The sequence below is a fragment of the Canis aureus genome, chromosome 2 (assembly GCF_053574225.1).
Source record: "Canis aureus isolate CA01 chromosome 2, VMU_Caureus_v.1.0, whole genome shotgun sequence".
Taxonomy (NCBI): Eukaryota; Metazoa; Chordata; class Mammalia; order Carnivora; family Canidae; genus Canis; species Canis aureus.
The window spans coordinates 42,159,919-42,182,181 of NC_135612.1; the positions used below are offsets into that span (position 1 = coordinate 42,159,919).

General features: G+C 38.0%; 1 protein-coding gene across 8 annotated transcripts in view; it reads right to left on the bottom strand.

The window, feature by feature from the left end:
- Positions 1 to 364: 364 nt before the first annotated feature.
- LRRC28 (leucine rich repeat containing 28) overlaps positions 365 to 22,263 on the bottom strand; it is a 152,817-nt gene continuing 130,918 nt past the window's right edge. For 7 of the 8 annotated variants that reach the window (XM_077869935.1, XM_077869877.1, XM_077869927.1 and 4 more), the window contains 2 exons: positions 21,462 to 21,621; positions 365 to 673 (listed from right to left, as the gene is read on the bottom strand). In XM_077869935.1, the coding sequence (XP_077726061.1) occupies positions 601 to 673; positions 21,462 to 21,621 (233 nt within the window). In that variant the 3' untranslated portion in view covers positions 365 to 600. Of the gene's footprint in view, positions 674 to 14,906; positions 21,622 to 22,263 lie in introns of all 8 variants that reach the window. The other variant, XR_013363722.1, reaches the window with a different exon arrangement.

Below are 22,263 nucleotides of genomic sequence, written 5' to 3' on the forward strand. Positions count from 1 at the left end.
TCCAGAGGGTGTATGCTAGGACCCTAGCAGGGCCTCCACTGGAGTCTAACTTCACTGCCAATTCCTCCCTCCCCCCACTCCCTGGCCCGTTATTCAATATTATGGAGGCCATAGAGTTTGCTGAACTTCGCTATAAACATGGAGGATAATCTCTGGGGGAAATAATTCTCTGGGTAAAAAAGAGAGGAAAAGATTAAAAGTATTGTGAAGGTATATGTGTTCAAAAGTTAATTTGGCTCTGTTATCAAATTAGAGGACTTCAGGGAACTGAAACTTGGCTTTCAAGATTTGGGGAGGCACATTGCACTAAATAGTTTGCTTATGAGACACACATAAAAAGAAAAACACAGAAGACAAAGGGTCCTTAATTTGGGGGAGGATATATTCCAACTTGGGGGGAAGAGTGAAGGCATTTCAGCTCTGAAGCTCAATCATGACATTTCCAGAGAGTTCTGTAGTCCCCCGCATTTGACAGGACAGGATGTGAGGGCCTGTTCCGCCAGGCTGGACTGTCCTGTCCCTCTGCCACACAAACAGCGTACAATATGCAGGCCACTGCAGTGTCAAGTTGGCAAAACTCCTGAGGCTCTTGAGTGTTTATCAACTCAGTAGGTCAAAAGTCTGCAGACACTGGGTGGAGCAGCAGTAAGCCACAAAACTAACTGTTGTCCTCCTGGAAGGGGAAAAGAGGGAGAGAACACTGTGAGTTCAAGATTAAAGTCTCAGGATTCTTTCCATTAGAGGCAGTCATTTTCTTTGTTAAAGCAAAGGATTAGGCATGGCCAAAAAAGTACACAACAGAAATGTAAATTTCCTTTTAAAACTGAACACTGGAATCAGGTGAGGTATGTGTAAGCTCATTTCAGTGATTTTCAAATGACCTCATAACCCCCAAGTTAGCAGCTAAGAAAAAAATAAGCTTTTTCCATGTTATGGTCTGAATTCTGCTTATTAGAACCAACAATGCAATAATAGAATTTGAAATATGTTATTAAAAATTGGGTAACAGAAAATATCACCCATTTAGCTGGAGCACTTAATACTGAAGAACTTAAAAAAAAAAAAAAGGTTTTAAGGACTTTATCTTACCAATGTATTCACCCGGGATTGTTTGGAGAGGTAATTTTAGAATCTTACTAAGAGCATTTGAGGGTCTTCTTCACACATAAAAGAGGAATCCCATCTCAAACTCCCATCTGGCACCTTTCATCACTGAGCCATGAGCCCTCTGACCCACTCTGGACAGCTCCAGCTATGGGAGGGCCTGCTTTTCTCACCAGGAGAAAATGGTTTACTGTTGTTTCCACAAGACATCCTGTGGTGATCATCTTGTTTCCCCACCCCTTAATCCAGTGTTGGTTTTCTCTGTTGCCCAAGCAGGTCATGTCTATAGACCCTATCACCCAAGCTGCCTGATGGCTGGTTTCTGACTGGATTAGGTCAGTGGAGGCAGAGCAGGAGGATGAAGGAGAGAAAAGCTGAATATTTTTTTTCTTCTTTTTAAAGTGTAGTTAATTGAAGTGTATTAACATACATACGAGAAAATTCACCTGCTTTCCATACACAGTTGAATGAGATTTGAAAAATATACAATTATTTAACACCAAAATCAAGAGAGGAAATATTTTTTATTCCCCAAAGTTCCTCATCTTCATTTGCAGCCAATTGCCACACCCCCTCCTCAGCCCACTCCCTACCAAATCTCTGGCAACCATTCATCATTTTGATTCTCTGTGGGTTTTGACTTCTTTTCCCCTGGGCTCTGACAGTCTTCCAAAAGAAGCTTTGCTACCATTTTCATCTTGATTGATAAATGCCTTCAAGGCAAGAGCTAGACCTACCTCTTTTGCCTTACATTTCTGGATCAATTATTCTGGATTCCCTTACCAACTAGCTTCCATCTAGGTTTGGCTGATGGGAGGATAAAGCTCCCCTGGATGGCCCTTCTTGAATGGCTCCAGTAACACTTCAATACTCAGCCAGGTAGTGCCAAATCGGCCTCAGCTTTTGATTCCTGCTTGCAGAGGGCCTCAAAATCATCAAGAGAAGAGAGCTCAGAGCCTCCCCGAGTCTTTTCTGAGCATGTTCACATCCCTATACATGCATGTAGCCATACAGACTCCCAAGGGATATATTAGCGGTTTTTAAAGCCCCTACAGAAAGCTTATTTCCCCAATTCCCTTTTCCAGCTTTATGGTTAGTCTATTGTTTCAGCCCCAACAGTTCTTCATGGCCTCAGGCAGCTGTGACATTAAGCAGTTGCCTATAATTGGTTTGACAATTTCTGACAAACACCCTCAGAGAAGAGGCTTTTTGTATTGGTGAGCTCTGACTGAAGTCTAATAAAGATAAGCTGGCAAGCTTGGTCTGTCAGTGAACCACAGAAAAGGACAAAGACCGTGCTCTGGTGATGAACCTTTGAAGCTCCTCTAGCTCCCTCTACCCCTTTTCAGCGGAGCCAGAATGCTGGTTTTACCTGGGATTGCAAATTCTTGATTTTCAAGGTTCAGAGTACAAGATGGTGCTATGAAAGCTTACTATATCACAAAGGTCTCTGTTCTGAGATTTAGCCACTTTTCTTGAGTAAATGCACACTAGATTGCTGTAAGCCTTTTGTTAATTTCCAGAGTTCTGAAAATTTTTGTTGTGGCCATTTTTGCTGGTTTTCCTTTGCTTTTGTGGAAAGATTGAGGATTTGCACTCCGTCTCTACCTCTCTGACTAGAGCTCCTACCAGACAGCCCTTCTGTTGGCTCTGGTTCTCAGCAGCCTCCAGATTTCCTCATGTGTCAGGCCTAAGGTTAAGGGTGGTAAAGCTTCTACTGTTGTAAGTTTCCAGGGACTTTATCATCCTTGTGGGTGCTCTGAATCCTGCCTCAATTTCTGCAAATTGTCCCTCTCCATTCATTCTCTTCTCCATTCAATTCTCTTCAAAATCTCAGGTAATGTGTGTTTTCTATTCTAGCTAGTTTCCCAACTGATTTAGTAAGTGTTACAAGAAAGGAAACAGTCCATCAAGTTGGAATTCTAGAATTGGGTTGATCAGTGCACAAATGGCTTACTAGGGAAAAATGGGACACTGCTAACATGCAGTATGGTGTGGCATCTTAAGTACTCAAAGCATCACTTAAACAGACTGCTAAGGGAGGGTAAGGCGCTGAGGTCAAGTGACTGCAACTTGATTGCTATGGCATCACAGTCAATTCAGAGATTGTGCATGAGGTGGCTTCTTCTGACTGCTTATGAGATTATTGCTCCTCCACTTCAATCTCCATCCCCACCCCCAATAAAGTGCAGTGCCTTGAACTGCTAACTCAAGGCATAGATACAGAATCAACATTTCTGTTGTGGCTCTAAAGGAATTCTTATTCTATGAAGCCATAGGAAGGAAATGTCTGAAGCCTGAACATACAAGTTACATACCCCTGTATAGAGTCTCATACTAAGGTAAAGATGCTGGCTGGGAAGGGATAGAACCTGGAAACTTGAAATTAAAACCTCTGTACAGACACAAAGCTAAGAACTTTGAAAATTCTAATATCTCTAAGCATTTCTTCACACCAGAAACAGCCTTTCTTACCTTCCGAGACAATGAGCATTGCCTTGAGTAAAGATATTTTACTGACTTCATCTGGGTGGTCACCTAAAAAAGTGCCTATTCTCCTCAGGACCCACCAGTCACCATCTGTAGGGCCACAAAGGGTGTAAAATCCCAGCACAATCCAGAGAATTAATTGTAAGGCCTGCTACTAAGAGAGAGAACATACATGAAGAAGTTGCAGGATCTTGCCAAATTTTATTAGCAGGTCCTGGAGAGCAAGCATGCAAATGGATTCTAAGTAAATTAGCCAGCAAGACTAAATTTAAGTTTGGATCAGGCCAACAAGAGTGTTCACATATGCCTCAGGATTTAATGTGTTAGCCTGAGCACCTATAATAGCTGATAGAAGTCCTGAGTCAGTAAAGGCCTACAGTCAAGGAGCAGCAATGCTGGAACTCATGCTTCCCACTATGGAGGTAAGAGATCTAAGCTTCAGAGAAACAAGAACTTTGAAGTGGATCTGATGTATGTGATGCAACTTGGTCAGCCATTTCCTGAAAACCTTTGGGAGAGCCAAGAAGGCATTTCCTTTGCCAAAACTAAAAGTATGTATTGATGAGGGGGATACAAACTAGAAGCAGCAAACACACTTGATATTTAATATGACACATGCCTATCAGAGGTGAGAGAGAAATCCTCCGAAAGGTCAGGTGTCTGCTGCACTGCTAAAGTTTCAGAAGAATTACATCTGGAATGGCATTATGAAGAAACAGATACACACTGTGGGTGCCTTTGGATTTTCATGGCAAAATGTATTTGGGTGGGGACGTTTGGTTCTGCCAAGATGGAGTAGTCCAGTCCTTCCAGGTCCTTCCTCTTACAATTAAAACACAATAAACTGGCCTAAACACAACAAACATGAATAGGAAGGCTCTGAGAAACAGAAGGAATGTGGACATCTTAGAGACCTTGGGAAGCAACACAGCAGTGGTGAGTTCCCTAGGTTTTCTTACTGCCTTCCATATAGCCAGATAGGATTGCTTGGAGAAACCCAGAACCACCAATAGGCACAGGCAAAAACAATGATCTTCAAGAAAAGCCTCTTTCCCCCTTGCCAAAGGACCAGGACAGAGACATCTGTAGAGGCAAAGTAAGTAGTTGCTTCATGCTGGTATGAGGGAATAGAAAATGATAGCTAAAGGTACAAGGTTTCTTGAAGGGTGAGAAAAATGGACTGTAGTGCTGGCTGTACATATCCATGAATATATAAAAACTGCTGAATTGTATAAACAGGTGAATTGTATGATATGTGAATCATCTCATTAAAGCTGTTTGAAAAATAAAAGTACTTAAAGAAGAAATAGACAAAGCCACAATTAGAGTGGATACTTCAAAATCCCACTCAGCAACTGACAGAACTACTAGACAGAAAATCAGCAAAAGTACAGAAAAACTAAACAACTCAATTGAACCAAAGAATCTAATTGACATATATAGAACACTTCACTGAACAACAGCAGAATACCTCCCCCCCGCCCCCTCCCCCCCAAAAAATGTCCATGGGAACATTCACCAGAATAGACTGTATCCTTGGCTCTAAAACATATTTCAACAAATTGGAAAGAATTGAAATGATACAGAGGATGCATGTGGTTTCATCTCCGATAAAGAGCCTAGAAGTTATTACTCTTGGCCATACAAGAACTGAAAATCAGGAACTTTTCTTCCAGCCACCAGAGAATTAAGGATGTAGGACAAAGAGCAACCTCAAAGTCTAGAGAGACAGGTCAATCTGGAGAGTCACAGCTGAGATTTGCTCACCTGGACAGAAGGTTCTAGAACTGCTGGAGGCTGAGTATAGGCTAGCCTGAGAGTCAGACAGTCCTGGGGCTGCAATCTTAGCATTGTCCCACACATTCTTGGGTTTTTACCTACAGAAATGCTATAGGCTGTCATGGTAAAAAAATTTTTTAAAAATTCCCTTGCCGCTCAGTCAGAAAGAGGAAAGAAGTAGTTATTGTGTGACATGCCCAGAGCATCATCCAGAACAAAGGACTGCTCTCCAGAGGAAAAGAGTTTATCAGAGCTTTATCCCAGCTGGAGAAGGGCATTGTTCCCACTCCAGACCCCTCTAGCCTATTCATATCACCTAAGTGGGGAAAGCAAACTATGAGACAGGAGAGAGACTTGTGAAAGTCACAGCCCAGACACAGGCCCATTAAGACACCGAGATATAATAAAATTTCAGAACGCTTCCCTCCCTCACACATTAGCACCCGAGTAACTGGTTCCTAGCATAAGAACAGTGGATTACAGATAAAACAACGAAATGCTAACTCTCTGAGGTGAAGTACATAGGATGGAGCCCAAAGTCAAGCAAGGAGACTAAAACAATAACACTAAAGGGATTTGCATTTGAAGCCTCTGGCACCTACACCTACAGCAAATATGAGACAGAGCCCAACTCCTAGCCTGATTAACATAAAATTTCACACTAAATGACTATTTGCCTCAATTCTTTTTACCTAATACAACATGTCTTGACTTTCAACAACAACAAAAAATTACAGATATGACATGAAGCAAGAAAAAGCACATGTTGAAGAGACTTCAGAACCAGAGCCAGGTAGGACACAGATGTTGGTATTACCAGACAGAGAATGTTGAAAGGTAGAACAGAAAATCCAAGATCTGTGGGATAATTTCTAAAGGTGCAACATATATATAATTACAATACTAGAAGGAGAAGAAAGAGAGAAAAGAAATTTGAAGTAGTAATGGTGAAGAACTTAACAAAATTAGTAACAGATCCAGTAGCATAACAGCACCGAGCAGAATATCAAAAACAAAACAAAACAACCCCAAAACAACACATAGCCATATCATATTCAAACTAGAAAAAAGAAAAAGGACATTTTCAAAAAGCAGAGGAGAAAAAAAAAAAACCCTTACATATAGAAGAACAAGTATATGTACTACAGTGGACTTATTAGTGCAAGCAAGAAAAGAGCAGAGTAAAAGTGCTCAAAGGAAAAAAAAATCACTAACTTAGAATTCTATACCCAGTAAAATTATCCTTACCTATAGAAGAACAAGCATATGAACTACAGTAGACTTACTTCATGCAAGCAAGAAAAGAGAATATTTTGTGTGGACAAAGAAAAAAAAATCACTTCGAATTCTATACCCAGTAAAATTATCCTCCAGAAGTAAAGGAGTATAAAGACTTTTCCAGAGCAACTGATAAGAGGAAAATTCACTGCCAGGCAGACTTGCCCTGCAAGAAAGATTGGAAGTTCTTCAGTGAAATGAAGTCCTTCAGTGAAGGAAAATGATATAGGTCAGAAACTCAGATCTAAAAAAACCAGGAAGCCTGCTGGAGAAGGAATAAATAAAAGTAAAGTACTTTATTTTTCAAGTTTTCAATTGATCTAAAACATAACTTGTCTAAAGTAATAAGGGTAGCAATGTATAGTATGAGTACCACAGATGGATAGTGACATGAATGACAGCAATTTCATAAAGGATGATAGGGAGGAATGCAGAATGTTCTGTTACAAGACACCTCTACTACACATTCAGTAATATAGTGTCATTTGAAGATGGGCTTTAGTGAAAAAATGTATTTTGCAAACTCTAAGGAAACCACTATACATTTTTTTAAAAGGAGTATAATTGTTGGTATGCTAAGAGGAGATAAAATGGAATCATGTAAAATACTCAATTAAAACCAGAGTAGGCAGAAAGGAGGGGGAAGGAGAAATGAAGAACAAATATAAAAATAGAAAACAATTATAAACATAGTAGATATTAATCCAGCTAAATCAAAATCACTTTAAATCTGAATTGTTTAAATATACCAATTAAAAGACAGACTATATTAGTGGATGAAAAAACAAGACCCAGCTATATACTATGTACAAGAAACCCACTTTAAACATATAGATGTGAACAAGTGAAGAGTAAAGGGAGGGAGAAAGATAAAGCATGTTAACATAAATCAAAAGAAAGATGGAATAACAAATCAATTTCAGATGAAGTAGACTTCAGGACAAGGAAAAGTATCAGACATAAGGAGAGGCATGACATCATGATATGGGTGTTAATTCTCCAAAAAGACGAAACAATGTGAAATGTATGAATCTAATAACAGAACATCAAAACATTTGAGGCACAAAATGATAGGACTATAAAAAGAACAGACAAACCCACTATTAGAGCTGTAGATTTCAACACCTCTCTTTAAGTAACTGATAGATCCAGAAAGCAGAAAATCAGAGAAAATATAATTGAACTCAACAACACCATTAATCAAATGGACCTGACATTTATAGATACTCTATCCAACAATAGAAAAATACACATTCTTCTCAAGCTTGTGTGTAATATTATTCAGCAAGATAGACCACATTCTAGGATATAAAATCGCACCATAAAAAATTTAAAGGAGGAGAAATCATACAAACTTTGTTCTCAGACCACCGCTGGAATTAAACTAGAGATTCATAATAGAAAGACAGATGGAAAATCCCCAAATACTTGAAAATTAAACAATTAAGTTCTAAATAAAACATGAGTGAAAGAACAGGTCTCCAGAGAAATTTTTTTTTTAAAGATTTTAACTATTTATTCAGAGGGACACAGCTAGAGAGAGAGGCAGAGACAGAGGCAGAGGGAGAAGCAGGCACCATGCAGGGAGCCGACGCGGGACTCGATCCCAGGCCTCCAGGATCGATGCCCTGGGCCGCAGGCGGCGCTAAACCGCTGCGCCACCAGGGCTTCCCCAGAGAAATTAAAATATTTTGAACTGAGGGGTGCCTGGGTGGCTCAGTTGGTTAAGCGTCTTGACTCAATTTCTGCTCGGGTCATGGGATTGAGCCCCATGTGGAGTCTGATTAAGAGTCTCTCCTTCTGCCTCTGCCTCTCCCCTACCTTGTGCTCTCTCTCTCAAAAAAATAATCTTTAAAAAATATTTTGAAGTGAATGAAAATGAAATACAACTAATCAAAAAATTGTGGTATGCAGCAGAAGCAGTATTAGAAGGAAGCTTGTAGCACATGAAACATATGTATTTGAAAAGAAGAAATCTCTGAAATCAATAACCTGAGCTTCTATGAAAAAGTCAGAGAATAAAGAATAATTTATGAAGAACAGCCTAAAGTAAGTAAAAATCAAAAAGCGTGTTCTCTTTCCATAATGGAATCAAATTAGAAATCCACAACAGAAAGACAACAGGAAAATCTCCAAATATGGAAATAAAAAACAGTTCTTTGACCTTCTCTGACCCATGGGTCAAATGACTACTTTCCCATGGATTAAAGAGGCAGTCTCAAAGGATATAAAAATTTACATAAACTCAATGAAAATGAAAATACAACATATCAAAAATTTTAAGACATAGTAAACTAGTGCTGAGAGAGAAAGTTATAGTATTTAAATGCTTGTTAAAAAGGAAAGGTCTCAAATCAATAATCGGAGCTGCTGTTCCAACCCCCACCCCCCAAAAAGGCAAAGTAAACCCAAAGCAAGCAGAAGGAAGAAATAAGAAATCAATGAAATGAAAAATTTCACTAGGATTAAGGTCAATACAATTGATACATCTTCAGGAAGACTGGCAGAGATAAACAGAGGGAATACTCTCTTAATATAAGAAATGAAACAGGTGATATCAGTACAGATCCTGAAGCCATTAAAAATATGAGAATATTGTGAACAACTTCATAGTCATAAATTTGTAAACTGAGAATAGATGAATTCCTTGAAACTATAAATTGCCAACACTCAACCAAGATGAAATATCCAGGCTGAATAATCTTATAACTATTAAAGAAACTGACTTTGTAATTAAAAAAAGAAACTTCCAGGCCCAGATGATTTCACTAGAGAATTCTATTAAACATTTAAAGAAGAGTTAAGAGGAATTTTTACACAATCTCCTGCAGAAAAATAGAAGAGGAGGAACACTTCCCAACTCATAAGGCCAGTATTACTTTGACGCTAAAGCCAATGACGGGATGCCTGGGTAGCTCAGTGGTTGAACGTCTGCCTTTGGCTCAGGGCATGATCCTGGAGTCCTGGGATTGAGTCCCACATTGGGCTTCCTGTATGGAGCCTGCTTCTTCCTCTGCCTGTCTCTGCTTCTCTCTGTGTCTCTCATGAATGTATGAATGAATGAGTGAATGAATGAGTGAATGAATGAATGAATAAAATCTTAAAAAAAAAGCCAATGACTACCAGAAAACTACAGACCATTTCTCTCATGAACAAAGAAACAAAAATCCTCAACAAAGTAATACTTAACTAAATTAATACAGAAATGTAGAAAAAGAACTATACACCAGGATCAAGTGGGAGCTATTCTGGCTATGTAAGGCTGGTTTAATATTTGAAAATCAATTTCATCCACCATATCAAAAGGTGAGTGAAAAAAATGTGTATGATATCAACGGACTCAGAAAAAGCATCTGAGAAAATACAACATCCATTCATGATAAAGTCTCAGCAAACTAGGAATAGAGGGGATCTTTCTCAATTTGATAATTAGAATCTACAAAAAACTGACTGCTGGGACACCTGGGTGGCTCAGCGGTTGAGCATCTGCCTTTGGCTCGGGGTGTGATCCCGGAGTCCCAGGATTGAGTCCTACATTGGGCTTCCTAAATGGAGCCTGCTTTTCTCTCTGCCTGTGTCTCTGCCTCTCTGTGTGTTTCTCATAAATAAATAAATAAAATATTAAGAAAAAAAAAAAAACCAACCCAACTGCTAACATCACACTTTACAGTAATGTCTGCTATTATCACCTTAAGCAACATAGTATTTGAAGTTTTAACCACTGCAATAAGGCAAGAAAAAAATAAAACGCATACAAAATGGAAAGAGGAGAAGTAAAACAATTTCTGCCTTCAGATGGCATGATATGATTGTATACATAGAAAATGCAAAGGATCTACAAAAAATACTCCTATACTCTTAAGCAAGTTCACCAAGGTTGCAGGCATGTTACATCAAAACACAAAAATAAATCACATTTCCACATACTAATAATAAACACATGGAAACTGGAATTTAAAAATATAATATCATTTATAGACAGAAAGAAAGTGAAATATTAGGGTATAAATTTAACAAAACACTAAGGGATCTGAATGCTGAAAATCAGCAAATACTGATGAGAGAAATAAGAGTACCTAAATAAATGAAGAGTCACAGTATTCACACACTGGCAGCAAAGATGTTAATTCTCTCCAAGTTGATCTATAGATTGAATGCAGTTATTTTCAAAAACCAGTATAAGGGTCTTGTTTTGAGAAAAAGATAAGCCTATGGAAATTTATATGGAAATCCAAAGGCCCTGGAATAGTTAATACAATCTGGAAAGGTAAGAATAAAGAAATATCCCTTTATCTGATAGTAAGACCTAATATATAACTACAGAATCAACATAGTTTGGCATGGACAGATAGACACAGATCAATGGAACAGAATAGGGAACATCTTTATGGCCTTGGGGTAGGTAAAGATCACTTAGGACACAAAAAGCACTAACTATGAAATTAAAATGGATAAATTTGACCCCATCAAAATTAAAGCTTTCTGCTTTGCAAATTACACTCATAAGAAGATGAAATCACTTTTGAGATTTTCTCAATTCAGGAAACTATATAAATTTTAAGCTATTAGATACTTTGTATTACCTTAATTTAGAAAAAAAATAAAAGTTGGTTGGAACCCTATTTCAGATAATTTGCTACACCAGAATGTATATATTTGTATATATCACAACTGAAATGAAGATCAGATATAAAATGATCTTAAATGATAAGTGGATTTTTTGAGGATCACCTAACTAAACTCTCCCTGTTTTTTCTTAACTATGTTACATAGAAGCAATACATTTCATGGCACTGAATTTTTAAAAATAAAGGTTCTAAGCAAAAGAATCCAACTCTATAAAAATGTGGAATTTTTCTAACTTCCTGAAGCATAATGCCCATTGGCATCATTAAGTTCTTACGATGGAAGAGGGATGAAGAGGGTAGGGTGGGTAACCTGGAGGTGTCATATTTGTGCTACAAAAAAAAAAAAAAAAAAAAAATCCCAACTCTGTGTACTTACTTTTGGGAGATTCATCTAAAAACATATTGTATCGGCCTTAAGAATGGATTTGTGCTGGTTTGATCCTTTAAAATTCCAGAACTGTGGCACCAGAGATGTGATAGGGGAGAAATTCTGAGCTAAGCAATAAACTTTATAGTTAGGAAAAAAAAAGATGCTAGTAAATTCTACAAAGAACATCAGATATGACATTTGTTGCTTTAGAATCTTGAACTTATTTATAGACGAGGCAGGAAAATGAACATTTCAGCTTAGTTTTAAAATACAGAAATACCACTATTCTTAAAAAAAAAAAAAATCACAATGTGGTTGGCACATACTGGAGCCCAAAAAATCATAAGAAATATGGTATTTTCTTTGCAAACGTGTTTCCTGATTAGGAACAAAAAGCATAGCCTTGACTCATACAGAAATTCAAGCCAGAAGAAAAATATTTATTAGACAGAATTGGTTGGATGATATCCTAAGCCTGTGCACATATTAAGGGAGAATCATCTCATGACACATTTACATTTGTTGCACTTCTGTTAACAATGCTTGTTACAAAAAAAAAATGCTTGTTATGTTTGTAACTTGTTACATATACAAAACTGCTTGTTACATTTATGTTAACAGTGACTGTCTCTCATGGGAAGAACCTATGTGCAGAATGAGGGGCTTACATACTACATACTGGTATCTATATTTAATCGGTCCATGCCCTAGAATGTTAGGGGTGAAATATGTATGGGGAAAGATGGATCAGCTGGTTTGGTCACAGCTGAATCCCCAATACCTAGTACTGAGTTTGGCACATAGCGGATGGTCAGTACGTTAACTGTTGAGTGATACAAGGATAAAACAGTTACGAACAATTTACTTAGGTGAAGAACCTTTTACCTGTGCAAACTTACATAAGTCACCTTAAGAGTGTGCCAATGAATACACTTCTGCTGGAAGAAAAAAAATCCCAAACACAAGTAAGCAAATAATGTCAGTATTACTGATGTTAATTGTTTCACAGAAGAAAGTAATGGTCATAAAAAGCAAGGGTATAGAAATGAGAAACATCTTGTTAAGTGATCTGACCAGATAAGAATCAGAAGAGATTATTTACAGATAAAGTCCTTATCCCTAAGATAAAGAAGGGAGGAGTACTAAGTTGTTCTGAAAGATGTTGTTGGGAAGCCTTAAGACAAAGAATTCTGCATCCCTCTAGCAAACAGACCTCTGTCCCAAGGCAGTCACCCAGACATCTGGCTGTGTCATGGAATCACTCTGGCCTCAAAGACCTGAGTGATTTCCTGAAGAAAACCAAACTCTAACTCTGAGCTCAAAAGCAGCTGAGAAGCCATAGTGTCATTACCTACATGATTGTGAGGCACATTCACTGCATATCTGCTGACTGGACAGATTAATAAACAGGTGGATGAGTTATTCTGAGCTCTTTGGAAGGAACTCCAATGGCATTTTTTAACAGGAATAGGAAAAAAAGTTCTAAAACCCACATGGAAGCAACAAAAGATCCCAAATAGCCAAACAAATCTTGAGGCAGAACAAAGCTTGGAGGAATCTCACTTCCTGACTTCAAATGTTTTACAAACCTTCAGTAATCAAAACAGTATGGTACTGGCATAGAGATAGATATACAGACAAATGGAACAGGACAGAGAGCCTAGAAATAAAGCACACATACGTTGTCAACTGACCTTCCACAAAGAAGCCAAGAACACAAATGGGGAAAGGGCAGTCTCTTCAACAAATGGTTGAAGACTGAACATCCAGATGCAAAAGAATTAAACTGGACTTTTATCCAACACCATACACAAAAAGACCAACTCAAAATGGATCAAAGACTTATTTGTAAGATCAGAAAGTATAAAACTCCTAGAGGAAAACATAGGGGGAAATCTTCTTGACAATTGGCAATGATTCTTGGATATGACGACCAAAAGCACAGCAAAAAAAGCAAAAATAGGCAAATGGGACTAGATCAAACTAAAAAGTTTCTGCACGGCAAAAACCACAATTAACAAAAGGAAAAAGCAACTTATAAAACAGGAACAAATATTTGAGAATCCCATATTTGATAATGGGTAAATATTTAAAATATAAGGAACTCCTATAACTCAATAGCAAAAAAAGTCTGATTTAAAAATGGGCAAAGCACTTACACAAACATTCTCCAAAGACACACAAATGCCAACAGGTATATGAAAAAGTACTCAACATCACTAATCATCAGGGACATACCAATCAAGACCACAATGAGATCCTATCTCATACCTGTAGGATGGTTATTATAAACAAATAAAAAACAAAAAAGCCAACCAAACAAAAAATAAGTGTTGGAAAAGATGTAGAGAAATTGGAATCATTGTGTACTCTTGATAGGAATGTAAAATGGTAGTCTATGGAAAACAGTATGGCAGTTCCTCAAAAAATTAAAGTAGATCTGTCATATGATCCATAAATCCCACTTCTGGGTACATAACCTAAAGAATTGAAATCAGAGCCTCAGAGAAATACCTGCATACCCATGTTCATTACAGAATTATTCACAATATCCAAGATAGAAAAACAACTTGTGTCCATTGATGGGTGAGTGTATAAAGACAATGTTGTATAAATATACAATGGACTATTATTTAGACTTAAAAAAGAAGGATGTCCTGGCATATGCAACAACATAGACAAACGTGGAGGAGATTATGCTAAGTGAAATAAGCCAGCCACAGAAGGACAGGATTTCACTTGTATGAGGTATCTAAAAAAGTAAAACTCATAGAAGCAGAGAGTAGAATGGTGGTTGCCAAGGGCTAGGGGGGAAGAAAAAATGGGAGTAGTTGTTCAGTTTTAGTCATGTACACTGAACAAATTCTGGGGTGCTGCTGTGGAATGTAGTACCTATAGTTAAATAATATTATATTGTGCACTTAAACATTTGTTAGGAGAATAGATCTCCTGTTTAAATTCTCTTACCACAATTAAAAAAAAAAAAAAGAAATAGGGAGAATACCAATAATCTGATTCAATGGATCCTTAGTTAAGAAGTGGATTTAGGTGGGCAGCCCCGGTGGTGCAGCGGTTTAGCGCCGCCTGCAGCCCAGGGCGTGATCTGGAGACCCTGGATCGAGTCCCATGTCAGGCTCTCTGCATGGAGCCTGCTTCTCCCTCTGCCTGTGTCTCTGCATCTCTATGAATAAATAAATAAAATCTTAAAAAAAAAAAAAAAGAAGTGGATTTAGAGAGAGTCCACTTTAAAGTATTACCAGTGGTCATTTCTGGTGGTAGTACTTCCATTTGAAATAGTTTCCTTTTGTAGAATCGTATTTTCTAATTTTGCTTCAATGATAATGTATGAATTGAATAGATATGCTTTGTCACTCCCCAAAAATAAAAATAAAACCATTAGTCTACTAATGTTTTAACAATTAAACATATTTTTAATTTCTAAAGCAATTCCAGTTTTTTATAAAAATTCAGTACTACTCAAACGAAATCACTGTTAGGTTGAAAGCACTGTTTTACCATGCATAGTGGTACCCATATTTGACAAAGATTGGATCATGCTATGCAACCTGCTTAAAAAAAATTTTTTTTTAAGAGAGAGAGGTGGTGCAGAGGCAGAGGGAGAGAGAGAGAATCTTAAGGAGGCTCCATGCCCAGTGCAGAGCCTGACACAGGGCTCAGTGTCACAACCCTGAGATCATAACTTGAGCCAAAATCAAGAGTTGGACGTTTAACTGACTGAGCCCCTCAGGCAGCCCTAAAAATATTTTTAACTAAACTTACAATTTTTTGCTGAAGAGTCTTTTCTTTTTTAACCCATATTAAGTTTTAAATAAAGGATTTTTTAAAAATCCCCCCCCCTCTCTATGTGTGTGTGTGTATATATATATATTTTTTCAAATCGTTGGTTTTGTGTATTTGTAAAAATATATTGTCACAATATGCAAATGATTCTATAGTATACAGAATTGAAAATTAAAGTCCCTCCTGACTAGACTATCCTACAACTCCACATTCCTCTCTCCCAAGATAACCACAGATAAGAGCTAGATGTACATCCTGCACACATGCATGTATTTCTGAGGTATCTTGTTCAGAATATTAGTGTATCCATTTTGTGTTTATGAGTACCACTTCAAAATTTCTTCATGCTATATGGTGATTCAATTAGTAGCTAATTGGTGAATCACTATGGTGATTCATAGTGTCTGAAACACAGATTTGAAGCAAGACTGCTAGGGTTCAAATTCCAGCTCTGCTATGAGACCTTGGCCCAGGTTCTAATATTCCTATGCCTCAGTCCCACCTCCTTCCACCCTCTATAAAATGGAGACTATATTAGGTTGAACCACATGTAAGTGCCAAGGCACATGATTGCTATGATTCAGTCTTGTTTTAAAATTCTTTAATTTTAAGGTTTTTTTTTTTTTTTTTTTTTTAAATAATTCAATCTAGTAACAGACCTGTCTTATAGTGCTTGGAGAGGAAATACAGTTCAGCTTCCAAGCTGGATCTCCTGACCCCTAAAAACCAGTATGTTCTTTCTATTTCAGCCTTCGGCCTCCCTGCACAAAAGCAGAGATGTCACCATACCAATACCTGTACACTGTAATATCTGTTACAGATAATCCTTAACCCAGTGATATCGGAAGAACCAGTGAGATTCTGGGCCATTTGTAGTTCCTGTCCCAAAACACCTTGGTGATTAAATGAAACCTTCTGAATGCCAAGATGATTACTTTTAGGTGTCAACTTGGGTAGGCCAAGGTGCTCAGTTGTTTGGTCAAACACCAATCTAGATGCTGCTGTAAAAGTATTTTTTAGATGCAATTAACATTTAATCAGTAGACTTTGAATAAAGCAGATTACTCTCCACGATGTGGGTGGGCATCATCTAATCAGTTGAAGGCCTTAAGGACAGAGTAAAGAAATAGAAAGACTTTTCTTTAAGACAGTGACCTGCTTGAGTTTCAAGTCTATGCCCTGCAGAATTTGGACTCAATTCCTAAATTTCCAACCTGCCAGTTTGCCCTATGGTTTTGGACTTGCCAACTCCTGCAATTGTGTGAATTAATTCCTTAAAATTAATCAATCTCTGTCTATATATGCAGATATAGGTATAGGTTCTGTTTTTCCGGACAACCCTTAACTAATATAGATATAACTACTGGAAGCGAGAAGCTGCCATAACAAATACTTAGAAATTTAGGAGTGGCTTTGAAATTGGGTAACAGGGGTTGGAAGAGTTATGAGCTGCATGGTAGACAAAGCCTAGAGTGCCTTGAAAAAACTGTTGGTAAAACACAGACATTAGAGGGTACTGGATGAGGCTCACGAAGGAAAGAGGGTGCTGTAGAGAGAGCTCCTACTGTCTTAGAGAACACATACATCGTCGTCATCAGAATGCTGCTAGGAAGATGAGCATTGAAGGTGTGTTTGCTGAGGTTTGGATAAAAGGGGAAAGTATGTTATGAGAAACTTGCAGAAAGGCGACCCTTTTATAAAGCACACAGAACTTGGCAGAACTGTATTCTGCTGGATGGAAAGCAGAACTTATAAGCAATGAACCTGGATGTGTAGCTGAGGGGATTTCTAAGCAAAGGGTTGAAGGCATGGCCTGGTTTCTACTTGCTGCTTACAGTAAGATGGTAGAGGAGGGAGCTAAGTGGAGGACACTGTTAGGCAAAAAGGAACCAGAACTTGAAGTTCTGAAAAATTCTCAGCCTATCCATATTATAACTAATGAGAAAGCTTGCTCTGGAGATAACACCAAGGGACAACTGTTTATACAATCAGTCATTTCAGCAGAAATGCTGACAGCTTGCACTTAAGGGGACAGGGATGGGACACAATGAGGAAAGGCTGTCAGGCTTCTGGAATTCTCCTGGCAAAAAAGGGGCAAGAAAGCAATTGAGGGAAGGGAGGAATGACCAAAGGGGATGGGGCAACTTTCTTGATTTTAGAGGGCAGGGCCCCACCCAGGGCTGATGGGGTGGGGCCTACACTGTGGTGGGCCTAAGGACAGAGTATCTAGCCAAAAGATTATTCTCAAGCATTAAAATCTAACGCGATTCTAGGTTCTGGACATATTTGGAACTCATTACCTCTTTTTCCTTCCCAATATTCTCCCTTTTGCCATAGGAAGGTCTATCCTATGTTTGTTCAAACATTACATACTGGAGCACATAACTTGGTTCATAACTGGAGAGGAGCCCCAGGAGGAATTATATCCGAGTTTGATCCATACCCGATTTAGATATTTAATATAAGATTTTGAACTTACGAGTTGATGCTGGAATGGGTTAGGATTTTGGGGGTGTTGGGATGGGATGAATTTATTTTGCATTTTTGGACCAGATTGTTAGGAGCTGAACTGTACTCTCCCAAACTCCCATGTTGAAGCCCTAACCTCGAACATGATGGTACTTGGAGTTGGGGACTTCTGGAGATAATTAGGTGTAGATGAGGTCATGAGGACAGGGCCCTTGTAATGGGACTCATACTCTTATAAAAAGAAGAGACACCAGAAAGCTGGTGTGTGTGTGCCCATACTCTCTCTGCCATGTTGAAGCAGCAAAAAAGTGGCCACCTGCAAACCAAGAAAAGAGCTCTCACCACATGCACCCTGATTTCAGATTTCCAGCGGCAGAACTGCGAGGAATAAATTTCTGTTGTTTAAGCCAGTGAGTTATGGTATTTTGTTATGGTAGTCTGAGCAGAGTATACAGTAACATTATTTGGAAACAGGATCACTGCAGGGATAATTAGGTAAGTGAAGATGAGTCAGTAGGATGGGCCCTAATGCAGTATCATTGATGTCCTTATAAAGGGGGGGCAGGCTTAGACACTGAGACAGAGAGAGAAGATGATGTGAAGACACAGGGAGAAGACAGCCATCTCCAAGCCAAGGAGAAAGGCTTCGAACAGACCCTTCCCTCAACAGCCCTCAGAAAAAACCGGCCCTGCTGACATCCTGATTTCATACTTCTGGCCTCCGGAACTGTGAGACAATAGATACCCTATTATTTAAGTCACCCAGTTTTGTGGCATTTTGTTGTGGCATTCCTAGTAAACGAATACATACTTCTGAGAAACTTTCAGTAGCCTGATTTCCTAATGGGAAATATAGAATTTGTGTAAGTCATGACTGTGTGGGGAATAATAAATAACTCTCTATGTTGCTGTTCTCCATTTTAATAAATGAACATAAATAAGTTTGGGGAATGAAAATTTGCTATGAGTATAAGGATTCACAGTCATGAATACACTAGTCATTCTTCTCTGTTATAGATATTTGAAGGTTTGGGTATCGCTTACGCAAAATATCGTAATTTCTTTTTACTGCACTCTATTAAATTTAAGTTGAAACTAACACTTGTATGGGACTTGGTATTTTAGAAGAATATCCAATATGTTCTTTTAAAATAATGCCAGATGTCCATATTAATTTAGATATTGGCTGATACATAAAATACAATTATTTTATGGCAAGCAATGCAAACTGAACTGAATATATTATAAAACTTAAAAATATTATTATAGAGACCTGAGTTTATGATATTAAAAATATTGATTTTATTTTCAGCAGTAAGCTACTGAATTCAAGTATTTGGTTTTTAGTTACAAAAGAAAGTACTTTAAAGACTATGATAGAAACTGAAGTCAATGCTTTTAATACAATCTCCATAGCAACAAGGGAAGGAGCAAAGTCTGGTGGACCAAATGAAAGCCACAAACTCTCAATTTCAACCCTAGCATTAACTCACCACAGAAGGCCATGTTTATATCTTGGCATTTCATCTGTGCTATAAACACAGGCACTTCTGGCTTTGCTCAACAAACGGGCATTGCCTAAATCCTATGTACTGAATATACTTATTTTATTAAGCTCATACTATTATATTTATGTTCTGAAACAATATAAGATTATTCATACTGAATTTTTAGGTTGTAGCAGAGAAGTAATAGTAAATAAAATACTCAAATACTGAATACATTTCCCAAATTTCACATAAAGATAACACAAAAATGACTTCATTTGAAGTATCTACTTTATTTTCACAAATTAATTACCATGATAAAAAAAGTATTTATCTTTTTGAATAGGTATTCAGAATGGTATCAGCTACTGACAGAGTATCCTGACCATACGGAATTGTTTTCATTTTCATATTTTCAGTAAGAAAAATGTCTTCTACAGAAAATTGTACAATAATGCATAAGGGTTTCACTATAGTTTAATGAATTAGTTAAAATTATCTCTGATGGTATTTTACTAATACGAAGAGCATTTGCTAAAAACACATATATCCACACAAGAAACTTTAAAGTCTCTGAGCTTAAGAAAAAAGATTAAAATAGTTAACATTTGCTTAATATTACATGGCTAGGCTCTTTCCATGAATGATCTCATTTGCTTCACAATGACCTTATTAAGCAGATATTATTATTATGCTCACTTTATTAATGAAAGGCTGAAGCTCAGAGATGTTAAGTGCTTTGCCCATGGTTTCCTGGTCCAAGCCCGTGCACCTGACTGCTATGCACTGGGGCTCTCCTCGACTCTGCCTATTTCATGTCAATTTTATTCATGTAGTAATACACTCAGACTCTGACTCAGTCCTTTTAACTTTAATCTAAATGGAATGCCGCCACTACATTTGATGATGTGGTCATCTTGGACTGGAAGTCACTCATTTAGAAAGGTTTAGAAGGAAGGCTTCTTGTGGGCAGGCGCAACAAAACAGGACACATTAAAAATACAGAAAGTGAAAACAGGTACTGAAAAGTATAACACAACAGGATCATTCAGGATTGGAAAAAGATCAATGTAGTTTTGCAAGGGAGTGGTTAGAGAGATAGTGGAGGGAACTACTGTTTGTTGGACACCCATTATATGTCAGGGTTTCACCTTCATCATGTGCCAATCCTCATGATGCCCCCGTCTCCCCAGCAGGCTGTTCTAATCCCATTCTGAGACTCGGAGAGGTCCAGCAACCTGTCCAGGCTCCCTTCTCATTCTATAAAAATGCTTATAAAGGAAACGCTCTTGGCACTAAATAGGAATAACAAGTTATCTGAAAAAGTTACTAACCCAAAATATCATTTGATGAATAAGTGAGGTGTTACAGAGTTTGTTGTGTTTTTTTTTTTTTTAACTTTGAAAAATGTGAACTTAGAAAATCCTAAATGTAGAATATCTATATGCTGAGGTTGTGCTAATGGGGATTTTTCATTTGATGTCCTAATTTTAATTGTCTAGTTTTTTTTTTTTAAACTACCAGGATAGGGGTTTTTACTTGGTGAACATTCTTAGCAAATTCAAGGCACTGTGCCAAGAAATAGAGAGTGGCAAGAGAATGGCATTTGGAAGTGTTAGAAATTCAAGACAGAAACACACATACACATGCACATACACACAAATGTGTGTGCACGATGTTGAGCCATGCACTTTCAGTTAGCAGTGCCAATTAAATAGAAGGGCTGGGCTGGTCCCATTATATAACAAATATTTTGTTCTTACATTCCTTATTGCCTAAAGACCATTGTGAATAGGGAATAGCAGGAAAACGCTCCTACAAAGAATAAGCTACTCTAAATAATACATACAATAAAACTGTTCTGTATACAACCAAAAAAGTAATAAAGGGAAGTCCAGTTTTCTTGTGATGCTGAAAATGTGCTTTTGTTTCATTCAGCTGTATCTCAGGAAGCACTCTATGCACCTTTAGAGCTGATGACTTAACAATACTTCCACGCATGGCCTCCACCCCTTGCCCAGGTGTAAGCCCTGGTGCCCACTTAGGCATGATTACCCCTGGTGCAGCCCTGCCATCGGCGTCTCTCTCAAGGGAAAGAGCTTGGGGTAGACAATCGTAAACATGGGCTCACTACACCGGTGACAGTGCCCCAGGGGGCAGTGCAGCAGCTCCAGGAGACTTCTGGGTAACGAGACTGGAGACAGAAAGTTCAAATCTGGAACACAAGAGAAAATCATGGATGAATTTAAAAAATCAGATTTCCTTAAGCTAGATTTAAGACATGTTTCTTTGTTACTAAGTCAGTTCAGTGAGTTAAAAAGTATCGCATGTTGAAAATACTGTTATCTGATAGGCACAGAATTATTTGGAAATGAAAGATTTTTTAACCTCTTTGATACTAGGAGAAAAACCAAAATCTACTCTTTTAACAGCAAATAGAAGCTGTCTTGAGGTAGAAGCAAGAAAAGAATAAGACCAAATATTCTTGAAGAACAAAGATAAAAAAGGCATTAATTTACCCAGAGAAGGGTTGTAAAAACTTTCTATGGCAGACTTGAGACTGAAAAAGAACTGGCACCAAAGACCAACACTGACTTTCATTAAATTCTTCCTAAGTCAACTGGATATCTAGCATTACTCAAGTTGAACTATATTTACTGAAAAGAATGAAAATGGGAAACAAAGAAATCAAAGAAAAGAAAAAGAACGAAACAAGCTCTTCCGTGTTTCATTCCCGCAAGCTGTCATTTATAGAGAGGGTGTCTCCTTATCAGTCTAGCTGGAGCTCTACAAAAGAAACACTGAAAGCAAAACATCCCCATGGCCCAGGAATCCTGAACACAAGTGTAGCACTCTG